General features: G+C 35.6%; 1 protein-coding gene across 6 annotated transcripts in view; it reads right to left on the reverse strand.

Moving 5' to 3' along the window:
- The window catches only part of ZNF566 (zinc finger protein 566), a 29,479-nt gene that overhangs the window by 5,830 nt on the left and 7,279 nt on the right, over positions 1–16,370 (reverse strand). For 3 of the 6 annotated variants that reach the window (XM_038529189.1, XM_038529190.1, XM_038529188.1), the window contains exons 2-4: positions 13,246–13,315; positions 10,327–10,453; positions 9,936–10,034 (exon numbers count right to left, since the gene is read on the reverse strand). In XM_038529189.1, coding sequence (XP_038385117.1) covers positions 9,936–10,034; positions 10,327–10,453; positions 13,246–13,254 — 235 coding nt within the window. In that variant the 5' untranslated portion in view covers positions 13,255–13,315. Of the gene's footprint in view, positions 1–9,935; positions 10,035–10,326; positions 10,454–13,245; positions 13,316–16,370 lie in introns of those variants that run through there. The other 3 variants (XM_038529192.1, XM_038529191.1, XM_038529193.1) reach the window with 3 other exon arrangements.

Genomic DNA, 16,370 nt, shown 5'->3' on the forward strand with positions numbered 1-16,370 from the left:
TCCATAGAGCAATGCCTTCAAATTTTTGAAGTTAAGTTTTTCAACCTAAAATTATATTTCCAGTCAAATATCAATGAAAAATGAGTGTGAAGTGAAAACATTTTCAGACATAGAATGATTCATAAAATACACTTTCTATTTACTTTTCTTGCATACTTTCCTTGATTGCTTCTGGAACATGTGCCTCAGAATAACAAAGGAATAAACCCAGAAAGAGAAAGGCAAGAGACCCAAGAGTTGGGGTATACAAATGTATCTGAGGCATCCAAATACAGAAGAGAATCAAAATAAATTCAAAGGAGCATGGTGAAGGGAATCAATGATAATGAAGAGAAATTCTAAGATGATAGCTATGTAACAGTCTCAATTAGGGCAGAAGAACAGAGGGTTAGAGGAGACATATCTCTTAAAAAAAATAAACCAGTTACCTGATGTGTCTGAAGAGTTAAATTTATGAGAGCTACTCAGAAAACTAAGCAATTCTCAATTAAGACAAGGATTAATTATTGATCACTATATTAGACACTTACAAATAATATAACATGTATGTTGAAAATACTGGAATTAAAATTAAAAACTTAACAAGGATTAATTGCATGGAAAAGAACAAATCATACAAGTGAAATGTGATTACAGAGCTCAGCAATGAAAGCTGTTTTACATAGTCATTAAGTGAATTGAACAATAATTTAGAAGTCATGACATAATTATGTTTAGAGGATAAAGGAAGGTGTGTGCTAAATTTTAATCTAAAAATTCCACCATGAAAAGTCAATTATCATTAAAACTAGAAATCGTGAAAAAAATTCTCAGAGGAAGGACAGAAATGGTGACAAAAAAGTGGTGGGAGTCATGGGGAAGGAATATTATATAGAAAATAAACATAGGGCAGCCCTGGTGGCGCAGCGGTTTGGTGCTGCCTGCAGCCCAGGGTGTGATCCTGGAAACCGGGGATCTAGTCCCACGCTGGGCTCCCTGCATGCAGCCTGCTTCCTCCTCTGCCTGTGTCTCTGCCTCTGTGTGTGTGTCTCATGAATATTCTTGGCTCCTGTGTCATAAATTAATTAATCATATGTATGTTAGTTTATTTCTGGGCCATTTGGTTCCATTGATTGATGTGTCTGTTTTTATACCAATACCATACTGTTTTAATTTTGATAGCTTTTAATATAGTCTGAAATGAGGAAGTATGATGGTTCCAGCTTTGTTCTTTCTCAAGTTTGTTTTGGCTATTTGGTTCTTTTGTGGTTCTATAAATAAAATCTTAAAAAAAAAAGAAAATAAACATAAAATATGAATTCTGGAAGGATAATTCGGCAGTGATGAAGATATAACAATAAAACAAATTTCCAGGGATGAACAAAATGCTTAGTAATTAGAGAGTTCCCTTCTGTGTTGAGCAGAATTTATGGAGTTTTAAGCAGATCCATCTTGGTAGAATTTCTGAGGTTCAAAAAAAGAGAAAACTCCATAGTAGAAACCTGATGAGTCAGGACATATCCTACTCATGCATTTATGTTTGATGTTGCCCCCAACAGTTCTCCGAAGTTTTGAATTAGTTATCAGGCGTGAGATATCAGATTTACGATAAAAATCTGGATTTCTGACTTCCTTGAAAGACAACACTATCTGGAAACACTGGCTTGCATTCTCATAGGACAGCTGTCTCCTAGACTTAACAAGTACTTTAAGTCCTTTAAGATGGTATAAATTCTTTCTCATTTGCCAGTCTCCCCACTACTGCCTGGTCCCACAGGGATCCTCTGGTCTCAGTTACCAAGTATTGCTTTTCTTAATTTTACTTTCATTCCTGATAGATTTTTGTGGAATTTGAAATTCTAGATTAACAATTCTTTAGCACAATAAAATATTGTTCCACTATCTTCTGGCCTCTATGGTTTACAAAAAATAAGAGAAACCCAGTCATTCAAGTAATTGTTTCCCTATAAGGAATGCATTATTTTTCCTATGGTTCTTTCATTGTTTTTTGGTCATCCATTTTCAGCAATTTGATTATGATGTGTCTGGTATGGATTTGTGTTTATCTTGTTTGGGATTCTTGAGCTTCTTGAATTGGCATATCTTTCACTGAATTTGGTAAGCCATTTCTTACAATACTTTTTTCAGTCCCAAACTTTCGCCTTCTGGGACTTTGATAAAATGTTAAACCTCTGTTGTCTCAGGTGTCTCTGAAACTCTATTTTCAGGTTTTCAATATTTATTCTCTCCATTATTTTATGTGAACTAATTTTGATTTACCTTCAAATTCACCAACTTTTCCATTACCTCCATTTTATTGAGCTTATCCAGTGAGTTTTAAAAACTTTGGCCATTATAAAAAGAATTTTGCCATTATATTTTTTAGTTCTAAAATTTCCAAGTTTCTTTTTTTATCTTCTATTTCTTAACTAGGTTTTTTGCTATGGAGTTTAGGGGTTCTGTATATGTATTTTAGATATTTCCCCCTTATCAGATATATGATCTGCAAATATTTTCTTCCATTTTGTAGGTCAACAAAATGACAATTTCCTTTGCTGTGCAGATTTTGGGTTTGATGTAGTCCTACTAGTTTATTTTTACTTTTCTTGCCTTTGCTTTCGGTATCAAATGCAAAAAATCATTGCCAAAACTGGTATCAAGGATGCAGGAGCATACTGCCTACATTTCTTTCTAGGTTTGTGGTTTAGTCTTATGTTCTGGACCTTAATCCATTTTGAGCTGATTTTTATATATGGTGTAAGATAACAGTCTAGTTTCATTCTTGCTGTCCAGTTTCCTCAAAACCATTTATTGAAGAGGTCCTTTCACACTGTATATTCTTGGCTCCTGTGTCATAAATTAATTAATCATATGTATGTTGGTTTATTTCTGGGCCATTTGGTTCCATTGATTGATGTGTCTGTTTTTATACCAATACCATACTGTTTTCATTTTGATAGCTTTTAATATAGTCTGAAATGAGGAAGTGTGATGGTTCCAGCTTTGTTCTTTCTCAAGTTTGTTTTGGCTATTTGGTTCTTTTGTGGTTCTATACAACTTTATGATTGTTCTATTTCTCTGAAAACTGCCATTGGAATTTTGATAGGGATTTCATCGAATCTGCAACTTGCTTCGGGTAATATGGATATTTTAACATTAATTCTTTGACTCTATGAACACAAATATCTGTTTGTATCATTTCAATCTTTTATGTTTTATAGTTTTCAGTGTACAGGTCTTTCACCTCTTTAGTTACATTTATTCCTAGGTGTTTTATTCTTTTTCATGTAGTTGTACATGGGATTATCTTCATTTCTTTCTGAGTGTTGATTATTAGCATAAAGAAATGCAACTGACTCTTTTGTATATTGATTTTGTATCCTGGGCCTGCACTGAATTCATTTATTTTTTTTTTTTTTTAAATTTTTTTTAATTTTTATTTATTTATGATAGTCACAGAGAGAGAGAGAGGCAGAGACACAGGCAGAGGGAGAAGCAGGCTCCATGCACCGGGAGCCCGACGTGGGACTCGATCCCGGGTCTCCAGGATCACGCCCTGGGCCAAAGGCAGGCGCTAAACCACTGCGCCACCCAGGGATCCCTGAATTCATTTATTAATTTTAACAGTTTTTTGGTGGCATCTTTAGAGTTTTCTATATAAATATCATGTCATTTGCAAATAGAGAAAGTTTTATTTTTTCCTTTCTAATTTGGATGCCTTTTTTCTTGCCTAATTATTCTAAGACTTCTGGTACTATGCTAATAAGAGTGGCATGGGTAGGCATCCTTATCTTACTCATCTTAGAAAAAAAGCTTTTAGTTGAATATGTTAGCTATGGGTTTGTCATATATGGCCTTTATTATGTTGTAAGTACATTCCCTCTACATTCACTTTGTTGCAAGTTTTTTTTTTTTTTTTTTTTTTTTTTTTATTTGTGATAGTCAGAGAGAGAGAGAGAGAATGAGGCAGAGACACAGGCAGAGGGAGAAGCAGGCTCCATGCACCGGGAGCCCGACGTGGGATTCGTGGGTCTCCAGGATCGCGCCCTGGGCCAAAGGCAGGCGCTAAACCGCTGCGCCACCCAGGGATCCCTGTTGCAAGTTTTATTCATAGATGCATGTTGAAAAAGAAAACTGTTTAAGAGGAGGAAAGGGGCAAAAGGAGTAGGAGAGAGAATTTTAAGCCAACTCCACACTCAATGGGACTTAGTCTCACAATTCTGAGATTATGACCTGAGCCGAAATCAAGTCAGATGCTTAACAGACTGAGCCACCCAGCCACCCCCCCAAAAAAATTTTTAATGAAACTTTACTTAATGTAAATTTTTAAATTTACATGGAAGACAAAGTATAACCAAACACTTCTGAAAGAAAAGGTAGTGGGTTCTATCTTGTCAGAGATCAGGACTTTTTATAAAAGTAAGACTAATTAGGAGAGACAGATAAAAAGGCCAATGTGACAAGAGAGACCTGTATATACATAGAATTTTAATATATGCAGAAGGAATATGTGGCCTGGTGGATCAGTGGCAAATGGACTTTTCATCCAATGGGGAAAAGATAATGTTTTTTTTTTTTCTTGATAATTTGATTTTTTTTTTGATAATTTGATTTTTATACAGGAAGAAAATTACAACTGATCTCTACCTCAGACCATCTATAAAAATCAATTATGGGTATGTTAATAGGGCTTTAATAAGTCAAAACATAAAAATTCTTGAATGAAAATTGGGAACATTGGGCTAGGAAAGGGTTTAAGATTCAAAGATATGGGGGAGCCTGGCTAGCTCAGTCAGTAGAACATATGACTCCTGATCTCAGGGGATGTGAATTTGAGTCCCATGTTGAGTATAGAGATTACTAAAAAATAAAATCTTTGAAGAGAAAAAAGGATTAAAAAAAAAGACCTAAAGATAGGAAGCATATAGCAAAAAACTAGACTGTCTTATAAACTGTATATAACTTATATTAGAATCATATAATTTAACCATGCTAACATATTGTATTGTTCATCAAAAGATATTATAAAGTGAATAAAGAACCTACAATTGGAAAAGATTTCTACAAAATATGTTATTGACCAAAAATTAGTATCCACAGGGTATCCCTGGGTGGCTCAGCGGTTTGGGACCTGCCTTTGGCCCAGGGCGTGATCCTGGAGTCCCAGGATCGAGTCCCGTGTCGGGCTCCCGACATGGAGCCTGCTTCTCCCTCCTCCTGTGTCTCTGCCTCTCTCTCTATGTCTAGCATGCATCAATCAATCAATCAATCAATCTTAAAAAAAAATAGTATACACAAAAAAAGTAAGAAATTCCTACAATCTTAGGAAAAAGACAAATAGCCTAATACAAAAATGATCAAAATGGCATCACACAGAAGAAACACTAATGGCCAAATAAAGAAAGGCAATCATCTTTAATAGTAACCAGGAAAATTTAATTTATTTTTATTTTATTATTATTTTTTAAAAGATTTTTTTTTTTTAAAGATTTTATTTATTCATGAGACACACAGAGGCAAAGGGAGAAGCAGGTTCCCTATGGGGAGCCTGATATGGAACTCAATCCTGGTATCACGACCTAAGCCAAAGGCAGATGCTCAATCACTAAGCCACCCAGGTGTCCCAGAAAATTTATTTTAAAAAAATGAAATAAGATTTTATACTCATCAGATGATTAAAAAATGAAAAAAATCTTTCAGTATCAATTACAGGGAAAGAGTGATACAAACACTTGGAAAATGGTTTGGTATTACCTAGTAAAGCTGGGTAAGTATGTATGCCAAGACCCAACAATTACATTCCTAGGTATATTTCCTAGCAAATCTCTTGCATATGCAAGTCTAGAGATTTATACATTATTATCTTATAATTTTATGTTCATTATGTTATATATAGCCTATTGTGTATATGGTATTTTTTTAAGATTATTTATTTATTTGAGAGAGAGAGAGAAACTTCAGCAAACTTCACTGAGCTCAGAGCCCAATATGGGGCTTGATCCAGGACGCTGAGAGATCATGACCTCAGATGAAACCAAGAGTCAGATACCTAACTGACTGCTACCCAAAGGCCCCTTTTCTATACAGAATTTTTTAAAATAAATATACTTATTTTTTTAAATACAAAACTCGGGCAGCCCCGGTGGCGCAGCGGTTTAGTGCCCCCTGCAGCTCAGAGTGTGATCCTGGAGACCCGGGATCGAGTCCCACGTCGGGCTCCCTGCATGGAGCCTGCTTCTCCCTCTGCCTGTGTCTCTGCCTCTCTCTCACTCGCTCTGTATCTCTCATGAGTAAATAAAATAAAATCTTTAAAAAAAATAAATAAATACAAAACTTAATGGATAGGTTGGAGAGTCAAATGGTCATAGCTAGAGAATTTATTAGTGAAACAATACAAAATAAGCCAAGGAATTGCATGTAAAGGCAGTATAAATTGAAAAAAAAAAGATACTAACAATGATCTATATGTTTTAATGTCTAAAAGAATAATAAGAGAAAAAAAGTTAACAGTAGCAGGTAACATCAGAAGAGATGGCTGCCAAAGCTTTTCTATTGAAAAATACTACCAGAAGAAAAATATGAGGAATATAGGTAAAAAAAAAACAAAAAAAAAAAAAAAACAAAAACAACTTGAATACATCATAGTAAAACTTTTAGTCCATTAAGGGAAAAGATTATAAAGGAACAACAATCATAGGAGAATATGTTCTGTTCATGGTCATATGGTGAGCAAAGACTTCTTAAAGTGGACAAAAAAGTGGTTAATGTGATTCTGTTTATATAAGATTCAAAAATAAGCTGAGGAAGAATTTCTTACATAAGATCCAGTGAGTGTGAAGCACAAAAGACTGATAAATTTGATTAAAAATAAGAACTTCTGTTCACAAAATGAAACCATAAAGAGGGTTAAGACATTTCAGAAGAAATTGACAATTTTAGAAAACTGGATGTACTTATAAGCAAAATATATAAAGAATCTTTACATGTCATTACGAAAGAGAGACAATCTAACAGAAAGACATTTTAAAAAGACCTGAATAGGCAATGCACTAAAGAAGAATTTCAAGAAACCAATAATGATATGAAATGTGTTAAACTCATCAATAAAAAAGGAAATGCAAATTAAAACCATATTGAACTATATTATACGCTCACCAATTGGAAAAAATCCAAGCGTGACAATACTATATATTAAACAGGAAACATGAAATAATCAAAGTTCTCATATACTGCTGGTGAGATTATAAGCTAGTATAGGCATTAAAGAAAAGTTGAAAAATTGGCAGCTGAAGACATGATGTCTTCTGATCCACTCCCTTCTCTCCTACTACTAACACAAGAAAATGTTCATAGTAGCTGTTTATAATTGTCAAAAACTGGAAACAACCTAAATGTCTATGAATAGCAGAACTGTTAAATAAACTGCAGTATATTCATATAATGGAATGAATCAAGTCTAACTACAAGTAACAGTATGTATGAATCTTAAAAGCAAAATGCTCCACAAAAAAGACATAAAAGGATATATATATAGTATGATTCCATATATATAAAATTCAAACTCAAGTAAAACTAAACTATATATCGTGGATGGCACTCTTAGATAGTAAAACTATGAAAGGATACAAAGATATTATAGACACAAAGAGATCTGTGCTGGTAGTGCTGTAGTTCTTGACCTGAGTGAGGGTTCCATGAAACTTCATTTCATAACTGGTGGAATGCCCACCTGCATTTTTGTTACATTATTTGTGATAATTTCTAATAAGAAGAATGACAATATACTAACTTCTGCTAGGCATATCTATCTCTGTAGGCGTAAGTGGACAGATGGATAAAACAAATAGAAAAAGAGGCCCTGAAATACAAACCAGCATAAATCAGAACTTACTACTGAACAGGTAGATAAAACAATGATGAAATCAGCTAAATGATGATATGGTGCTAAAAAGTGTGTGTTGGGGGGAGGTTAATTGATTTAGATTCTCAATTTATACCGTACTGCAAAAGACCCTTAAAATGGATTTAAATCGTATAAATTACTGAAAATTTACAAAAAAACCCCCAAGTATTATAAAATTTGTAGAGGATTGTTATTTTTCTAAAATGAGAAATGACAATAATCACTACAGAGCTACAGACAATTGAAAATACATATGGAAGACGCCAATGCAAATTAAAATTAAAAAGTAAAAGCACCTTCTTGAAATGAGTAAACGGATGTTTTTATTTCTTAAAGTCCATAAAAATTGACTGAGAAAATAAGGATAGTAATGGATAAAAAGGATAAAATTTAGTAGTGGACAAGTCAGAGACAATAGGACCATTAAGATGAAAATGTTCACTCTCACTAGTACCCAATATGACAACATGAAAACAATCCAGTGTACGAAGAAATTGTAAAATTTATTAGGGGTGACAATGGCATTAAAGTTATGGAAGGAAAAACATGTCCATATTTTTTAGAACTATAAACTGTGATTATGCAAAGGTGGAATGGCATTAAGTCTTGGATTTACTTGAAAATACTTAAACAACCAGGATAAAGCACTGGCCTCCTGGCTGCTCCATGAACACAGCTGATGCACACCTGCTTCAGGGCCCTTGAATGTTTGGCTTCCTCCCTCTGGAACGTTCTTCCTTCTAGTAACCACATACAATGATTTACTGCTGTATCTCAAGTTTCCACCCAAATGTCACCTAATTGGAAAAGTTTCTCTTACCCCATCCTATAAAACAGCATCCTCCATCCCCTCTCTATTTTCTTTTTCTTTTCAGCACTCACCATTACATGATATATATTTATTTATTTTAGTATTTCTCTCCGCATTGGAGGATGAGCTCTGGGAATAGAGATTCTGCATGTTCTGTTTGCTGCTATAATGTCAGTGTTGAAAATAGTGCTGGGCATACAATAGGTACTCAATAAACATACACTGAATGAATGAATGTACTGTCCTGTTTAAACTCCTTCATACCAACTCTGTTTATCGTGGCCAGTTCTAAGTTCTTAATGGAGGCACAGAGCCTTTATTTCCAGCATTCCATCTATAGTTAATGACAGGTACACTCAAATCTCCCTCTATGACATCACTATCTCTTCCATATACTAAGGCCTCATTTTTTCTGAGCTCCTTATTTTAACCTCTCTTATGATGGTTTTACTTTAATAAAGTTATATATAGATGTGTTCTAGTACCTCATTAAGCTATATATTCTGAAATTGCTTCTTCTTTTTTTTTTTTTAAAGATTTTATTTATTTATTCATGAGAGACGGGGGCGGTGGGGGGGCGGGGGGACACGGGCAGAGACACAGGCAGAGGGAGAAGCAGGCTCCATGCAGGGAGCCCGACATGGGACTCAATCCTGGATCTCCAGGATCACACCCTGGGCTGAAGGCAGCACTAAACCGCTGAGCCACTTGGGCTGCCCTGAAATCGCTTACTCTTTTAATCTCTGCAGTACCTAGCAGAGTACCTTATACATTTGAAAATCAGTAAATGTTTGTTATTAGTGTGAATCAATCAATGATTATATGAGCTACTTTACCTAAAAAACTCTGAAGAAAAGAAGCCTTTGGCAATGTAGGAAAAAAAAAGTATTTCAGGAGACAGTGATGCTTTTTTTAAGACTAAATACAGAAGAGGATGAGAAGTGATGAGGAATTTGATCCAAAATATGGATAGAAAGGAATACCAATACAGAGGGTAGAGGAGGGCACTGGCTGATTAGAAATGGACAAGAATAAGAGGAATTGGAAAGAAGTGTAGGAAGAGTAAAGCAGGTAGAGTATATTAAGTAAGGAGAAAAGGTAAGGTCATTTGAAAGCTCATGCTGAAAAGGCTTACTTTTGTACAACGGGCCTAAAGCTTTTAGGGGAGATTCCCAGATAGCACCTCAAAGGTGCAGTCTCTCCACTGACCAAGAGGGTCATTACCTGCTGCGCCTCACTTACCTGGCCACTGGTCTCTTGTTAGTTCTCTGTCAACCAACCAGGGCTCCTTCCCCTGCTCCAAGAAGGAGATCACATCTGGTTTAGAAACAGAATGTCCTGCTTACAAAAGAAGTAATGAGATAAGTTTATGATGAGAATATCCCAGGATTCAAATTTAGTCCCTTCATTAAGAAAGAGTCAAAGAAAGGTAAATCAGATTTATGAAACATAACAGAGGGCTTGAAACTTCCCCCATAAGTCAATGCAGCTTCTTTTTTCTAATGCTACAATATTAAAAAACATTCTTCTAAGCACAGGATGTAGAAATACCTATTGAAAGGTAGGCATTTCACATGGGAGAAAGTAGATTTCTGAGGGCAGAATCTGAATTATTATGGACAGATGTCCTTACCCATTGAAACCAGGTGGCTGTAATTCTCCAACATCACATCTCTGTATAAATCTCTCTGATCATCATTCAGGCATTCCCACTCCTCCTGAGAGAAGTCTATGGACACATCACTGAACATCACTGACTCCTGGAACAACAACCATGTATATGACTTGATTAATAAAAAGAAGTGTTTTTTTGTGAAGGAAAGAAAGAAGAAAGGAATAAAGATAGAAGTGAAAAATAGCAAGCATATAGAGTGGTGTGGATGTTTGGGACTCAAGTGGAGGACTGTAAACATACAAGCAGGACTGAATCTCATGTTTCCATGTTCATTCTGTTTCCCCCAGATAAAACTGGGAAGGTGCAAAATCCTGCTAAGAGGGATATCCTAATTAAATGAAGTAGTATATACAAATGGCTAACATCATACTTGCCATACAATAAGTCATCAACACATGTGAGGCTCTTTCTCTCTCTTCTTTTCCTAAATAGCTAAGAGTAAAGTTACGGAATAAGGGATAAAGAGAAGACATTTAAAGTACCAAAGGGGAGCAAATTACATAAAAGACATCATGAATCAGAGATGCAATGAAGTTCTCAAGAAGACTACTAAAAACAAGAAATAGTAAGAATAATTCTTTAATATGCTGATGGAGAAAAGAAATTCTAACCTAGATTCTATAACTAAACTATCATTCTGTTGTGAGGATTGAAAAAAGACATTTCTAGACATAAAAGGACTCTAGCACAATTTCTTAGGAAACTACCAGAAGATGTGTTCCACCAGATGGAAGAGAATAAACCAAAAAAGAGGGAAGATGTAGTATTCAAGAAATAGGTGAATGAACACAGGAGAACAGTAAAGGAAAATCTCAGGAAAACAAACAAAAAAAGGAAGCCTTGGGAAAGCTATGCAGTAGGCCCGGAGAGTAACCAGACCAGGTAAGAGCAGGGAAAAGGGAAAATGGTAATGGAAGCCTCCACACTCAAAATGAATTCATGTGTTTGACCAGATGGAAAACAACGACAACTAAGCAAATGGGGAAAAAAAGCTTAATTGCTCCAGGAAAAATGAAATGTTGTAATAGAATAGAGCTATGAGTTGGCTCAGCAGCGAGCAGTTTTGTAGTCATAATATTCTGTACACTACTGATTTGACAAAAAATTTTAATAACAGAATTAGAGGAATGAATAGTGCAATACAAGAGTACAATGTCCCCTCCACTCTGTAGTAAATCAAGAGGGTAAAACTGATTCATCCAAAGATAGCAAACCATATTCAAGAGAGTTGAGTCACCTTTTAGGAGTGGGTCTGGTGATGGGGCAAGATTGGAATGGCACTCTACTTGTAAAATATGCAAATGACTTTAAAAATATTTTATCTTAGAAAATTAAACTTGCATAAAATTTAAGACTGATTCTTTCTCACATCACACTATTACATAATAAGAGTTATTTATTAATTCCTTGTTACAACAAATTCTTTTCATAAGCATATTTTTTCACTGAGTAATAGTCTATGATATGGATATAAAACAAATTTTCTTTGGTTTTCAGACACTGAGGTTGAAGGGGATTTTTAAAAATCTCAGTATCGGCCTAATCTTATTTATAACTACCATTGCTCAACTATAAATTCCCTTTGTTCCTGTGCTATAGGAAAGTGATGGAAGATGATCTAGATTCACACAATAGCATTACTGAAGTCTATTTATCACGGATGATCTGGTGAGGTGTTGGAGCTTTCTACTAACTGTGAGTCATATCCCCAACCCAAAAGGCTCATAAACCAGGAGATCTTTCCACATACCAAGACTGAAATAGAGCAAAACCATTCCACATATTTTTCTTCTTGAAAAACCTAAGTCGGTAATGATCAGGGCTTTTCCTTATGAGGTCCCCCTAATTACTTATCTTCATACCAAGCAAATTAGATTCATTAACAAATGGGGAACACAATATCGTTCTATTAAGATTTATGGCAGAAGTCTAAGATAGAAGATGCTGAAGGACTTACTAAATGAGTTTGTAAACATTGCTTAAAAGAATAGGAAACTAGGGAGGGCCCTGGGTTGTTTATAAAGAAATAGGGGTCAGGTTTCTGAATGGGGATTGGTTAACCAGGGGAAAAGTTTTTTTTTTTTCCAAACCAGGTCTCAGTCAGATCATTTTTGTCATTAACAATATCTTTCTGGGAACAAATAAGGATTCTTGATGGAACCTGTATGAAATTTTCTGATGGATTTTAATCTGATTAAGACTTCTTTAGAGAGACTCCTCATCCAACCACTTGGCCCTCTGTTACCTATAATTTAAGAGTGTAAAAAAAATTTTTTTTAAATTTTTATTTATTTATGATAGTCGCAGAGAGAGAGAGAGAGAGGCAGAGAGAGAAGCAGGTTCCATGCACCGGGAGCCCGACGTGGGACTTGATCCCGGGTCTCCAGGATCGCGCCCTGGGCCAAAGGCAGGCGCCAAACCGCTGCGCCACCCAGGGATCCCATGAGTGTAAAAATTTTTGACGAGGCTTTTTCCCAACAGTGATTATGGAACCACTTCTTTTTTCTATAAATATCTCAACCAAGAAAGACAGTTTTGAATTGACTTACTGGAGACTTTTTTCTTTAGAGCAAGGGTAAGAGGACTTTGACATTGCTTTTATTTTATTTTTAAAGATTTTATTGAGAGAGTGAATGAGAGACTGAGAGAGAGAGAGAACACGAGCCAGGAGCCCCATGTGGGGCTTGATTCCAGGACCCTGGGATCCTGGCCTAACCAACTGAGCCATCCAGGTGCCCCTTGACATTGCTTTTAACTAAACTGTCTGAAGTTTTTTTTTTTTTTAAACACCAAGAATACCATGACGAGGAAAACAAATGTTTACATTTATTAGGGGTAAAAATGACTCTATTTGAGCAAAAGGAAACAGCATCTCACCTGAGCCATGGTTTTGGTATTTGCAGCCAAGACCAGTCCTCTGCTGGGCTCCTCTTGGAAAAGGGCAAAGCTGGGGAAAACAAAAGAAGCTAGATAAGATCCCACTTGCCTCATACCTCACAGAATGATCATTCCCTTCTATTCATCCCACATATAAACACTTCATCCCACTGATAAACACTCGAGGGTTATTATCAGTGAGAAAAACGGGCAAATCTTTCATTATCTCCTACTCCAGAGACCTCAGGCTTTGACTGGAGTAGAAGAGATTTCAACAATCTGATGTGACTTGGAGAATATAGAGTGTGTGTGTGTGTGTGTGTGTGTGTATATATATATATACACAAATATATACATTTTTCCACATATGATAGCATATTATACACACTGTTATACACATTGCTATTTTTACTTAATGAATCTTGAACTGGATCCCAAATGGTACATATAGAGCTACTTAATTCCCTTAGCTACATTTATTTCATTAAATAGATACATTTTATTTTGCCAATCTGCTGCCCATGACCATTTAGGTTGTTTCCCATCTTTTACTATAACAAACAATGCTGCAATAAATATCCTTGTATATATATCATTTTACTTTTATTTATTTATTTTTTAATTTTTATTTATTTATGATAGTCACACACAGATAGAGAGAGAGAGGCAGAGACACAGGCAGAGGGAGAAGCAGGCCCCATGCAGGGAGCCCGATGTGAGACTTGATCCCGGGACTCCAGGATCACGTCCTGGGCTGAAGGCAGGCGCTAAACCACTGAGCCACCCAGGGATCCCTATTCATATACATTTTAGTTTAGATATACATTTGTCAAAACAATTTTTAATGATCTTTGATTGTACAATCAGGTCCCAGGTCCTAACCAAGAAACAACTGGCTGATAACCCAGATCCTCTTATCTTGCCCAGTTTGAGAAGACTTTTAGGATTAATGAATCATATCTTAAGAAAATGAAATCCAGAGAAGCAAACAAAGCAATATTGTAAAAACTTTAGGAAGATACTTAAATTAGTATAACAATAGGAAGGAATTAAAAAGTGTAGACCTAATGTACAAATGGACTAAATCTGTATTACTGATGCTTTAGAATGCTTTTAAGTGTAGTAATAAAACTGTAATAATTGGATATATTTTGTGTGCTTAAGATGTTTAAAATGTCCAAAAGAACGTTATACTAAAATAGTAACAAAGTCTGAATTGTGGGACGCCTGGGTGGCTCAGCTGGTTAAATATCTACTTTTGACTCAGGTCATGATCCCACATTGGGCTCCTTGCTCAGTAGGAAGTCTGCTTCTCCCTCCCCCTCTGCTCCTTCCTTACCCCCACTCATTCTCTCTCTCTCTTGCTCTGCTCTCTCAAATAAATAAAATCTTAAAAAAAAAATCATCAAAATTGTTTAAGGGGAGTAATTGAATTTGAGATCAATGGTGAATGTTTAATAAAATATGTAGTCTTTTTAAATTAGATATAGGAATATAATAAACAGAGCATTATAAAAGTATTAAGGCTAGTGAGCATTCCTAGTACAAAGCTTGATCATTAAAAAATTTATCAATAATTCCTGTAAAACTGACCACCCAGGAGGGCACCTGGGTGGCTCAGGGTTGAGCATCTGCCTTCAGCTCATGTCGTGATCCTGGGATCCTGGGATCCTTCAGGGAGCCTGCTTCTCCCTCTGCCTGTGTCTCTGCCTTTATCTCTGTAACTCTATGAATAAAAACAAAACAAAACAAAACAAAAACAAAACCAAAAACCAAAACCAAAAACTGACCACCCAGGAAGTAGAACTTTGTTATCAATTATTTAATGGGCATGATCCTCAAGCACTCATTGCATTTCCCCTGGGGTATACATATTTCAGGAAATGAAAATCCAAGTAATCCACAAATGTCTCTTCTTTAAAATCTGAAAGTACTCCTTTAATATTTTTACTATTTTACTATTTATTAAGCTCTTGGTATTTTATTATTATTATTATTATTATTATTATTATTATTTTAGTATTTTTAAAAAATAAACCAACATAATTTATTATGTGTCAGGGATTATGCTAGATACTAAAGAAGCAACAGTAGGGACACCTGAGTGGCTCAGTGGTTGAGCAACTGCCTTTGGTTCAGGGCGTGATCCTGGGATCCAGGATCGAGTCCCACATCAGGCTCCGTACAGGGAGTCTGCTTCTCCTTCTGCTTGTGTCTCTACCTCTCTCTCTCCGTGTCTCTCATGAATTAATAAATAAAGCCTTAAAAAAAAAACAAAAAACAGAGAAGCAACAGAAATCCAGAAAAACTTGGAAACAGAGTTTCTTCTCCCATACTTCTCACTTTAAGTCCCCCTTTCTGGTCTCTCGTAATGGCCTCTCCTTGGTTAAAGGGACATCCTCAAGTGCTGCACCTTTCAGGTAGAATGGGCGGGAAACATTCTTACTTCAATAGCTCCATGCTATACATTCCCACCTCTCTTCATATTTGCTCCTAGAGTATATCCTCTCTAGCTTAATTCTTGCCATCTGGGGAATCTGCTCCTCTCTTTTAAGCCAATGATCTCTGTGGCCAAGACCGTAGTACGCTTGCAAAATAACCACACCTTGGACATGGAGCACAGCCAAAAGATACCACTACAGACAAGAGAGTCCTTTGAAACCTAATAAATAAAAATTTTGAGAATTTTCTACCCTTCTAAATGATAAGCCAATTCTCTAATAAAAATTAAATGTTTTAAAATATTTCCAACATTATCCTGAAAATTCCCTGTATGTTAAGAATTGTATTTGTCTGTTAGTAACAGAGACCTGAAAAACACTAATTTTTCTTATATAGCGAGAAGGCTAGATGTAGGCAGTGGTTGCCCTTGGCCTTCATGGTTGTTTTAAGCACAATATCTATCATCCAACTAAAAACTGTTAGACATGCTTGGAGATAAAACCAAAAAATAGAAGCAGAACTACCAATAATTTAGATATGAGAACTGGCAAACAATTTAAAATAGCTATAATTGAAATGTTAAAAACTAAAAATATATAGGCAAATGGATAAGATGAAGAAATTAAATAGAATTGAAATCTATAAAAAAGACTCAGACAACCTAGAACAGTAAATTAAGAAAT

This window comes from Canis lupus, chromosome 1 (genome assembly GCF_011100685.1).
Source record: "Canis lupus familiaris isolate Mischka breed German Shepherd chromosome 1, alternate assembly UU_Cfam_GSD_1.0, whole genome shotgun sequence".
Lineage (NCBI taxonomy): Eukaryota > Metazoa > Chordata > Mammalia > Carnivora > Canidae > Canis > Canis lupus.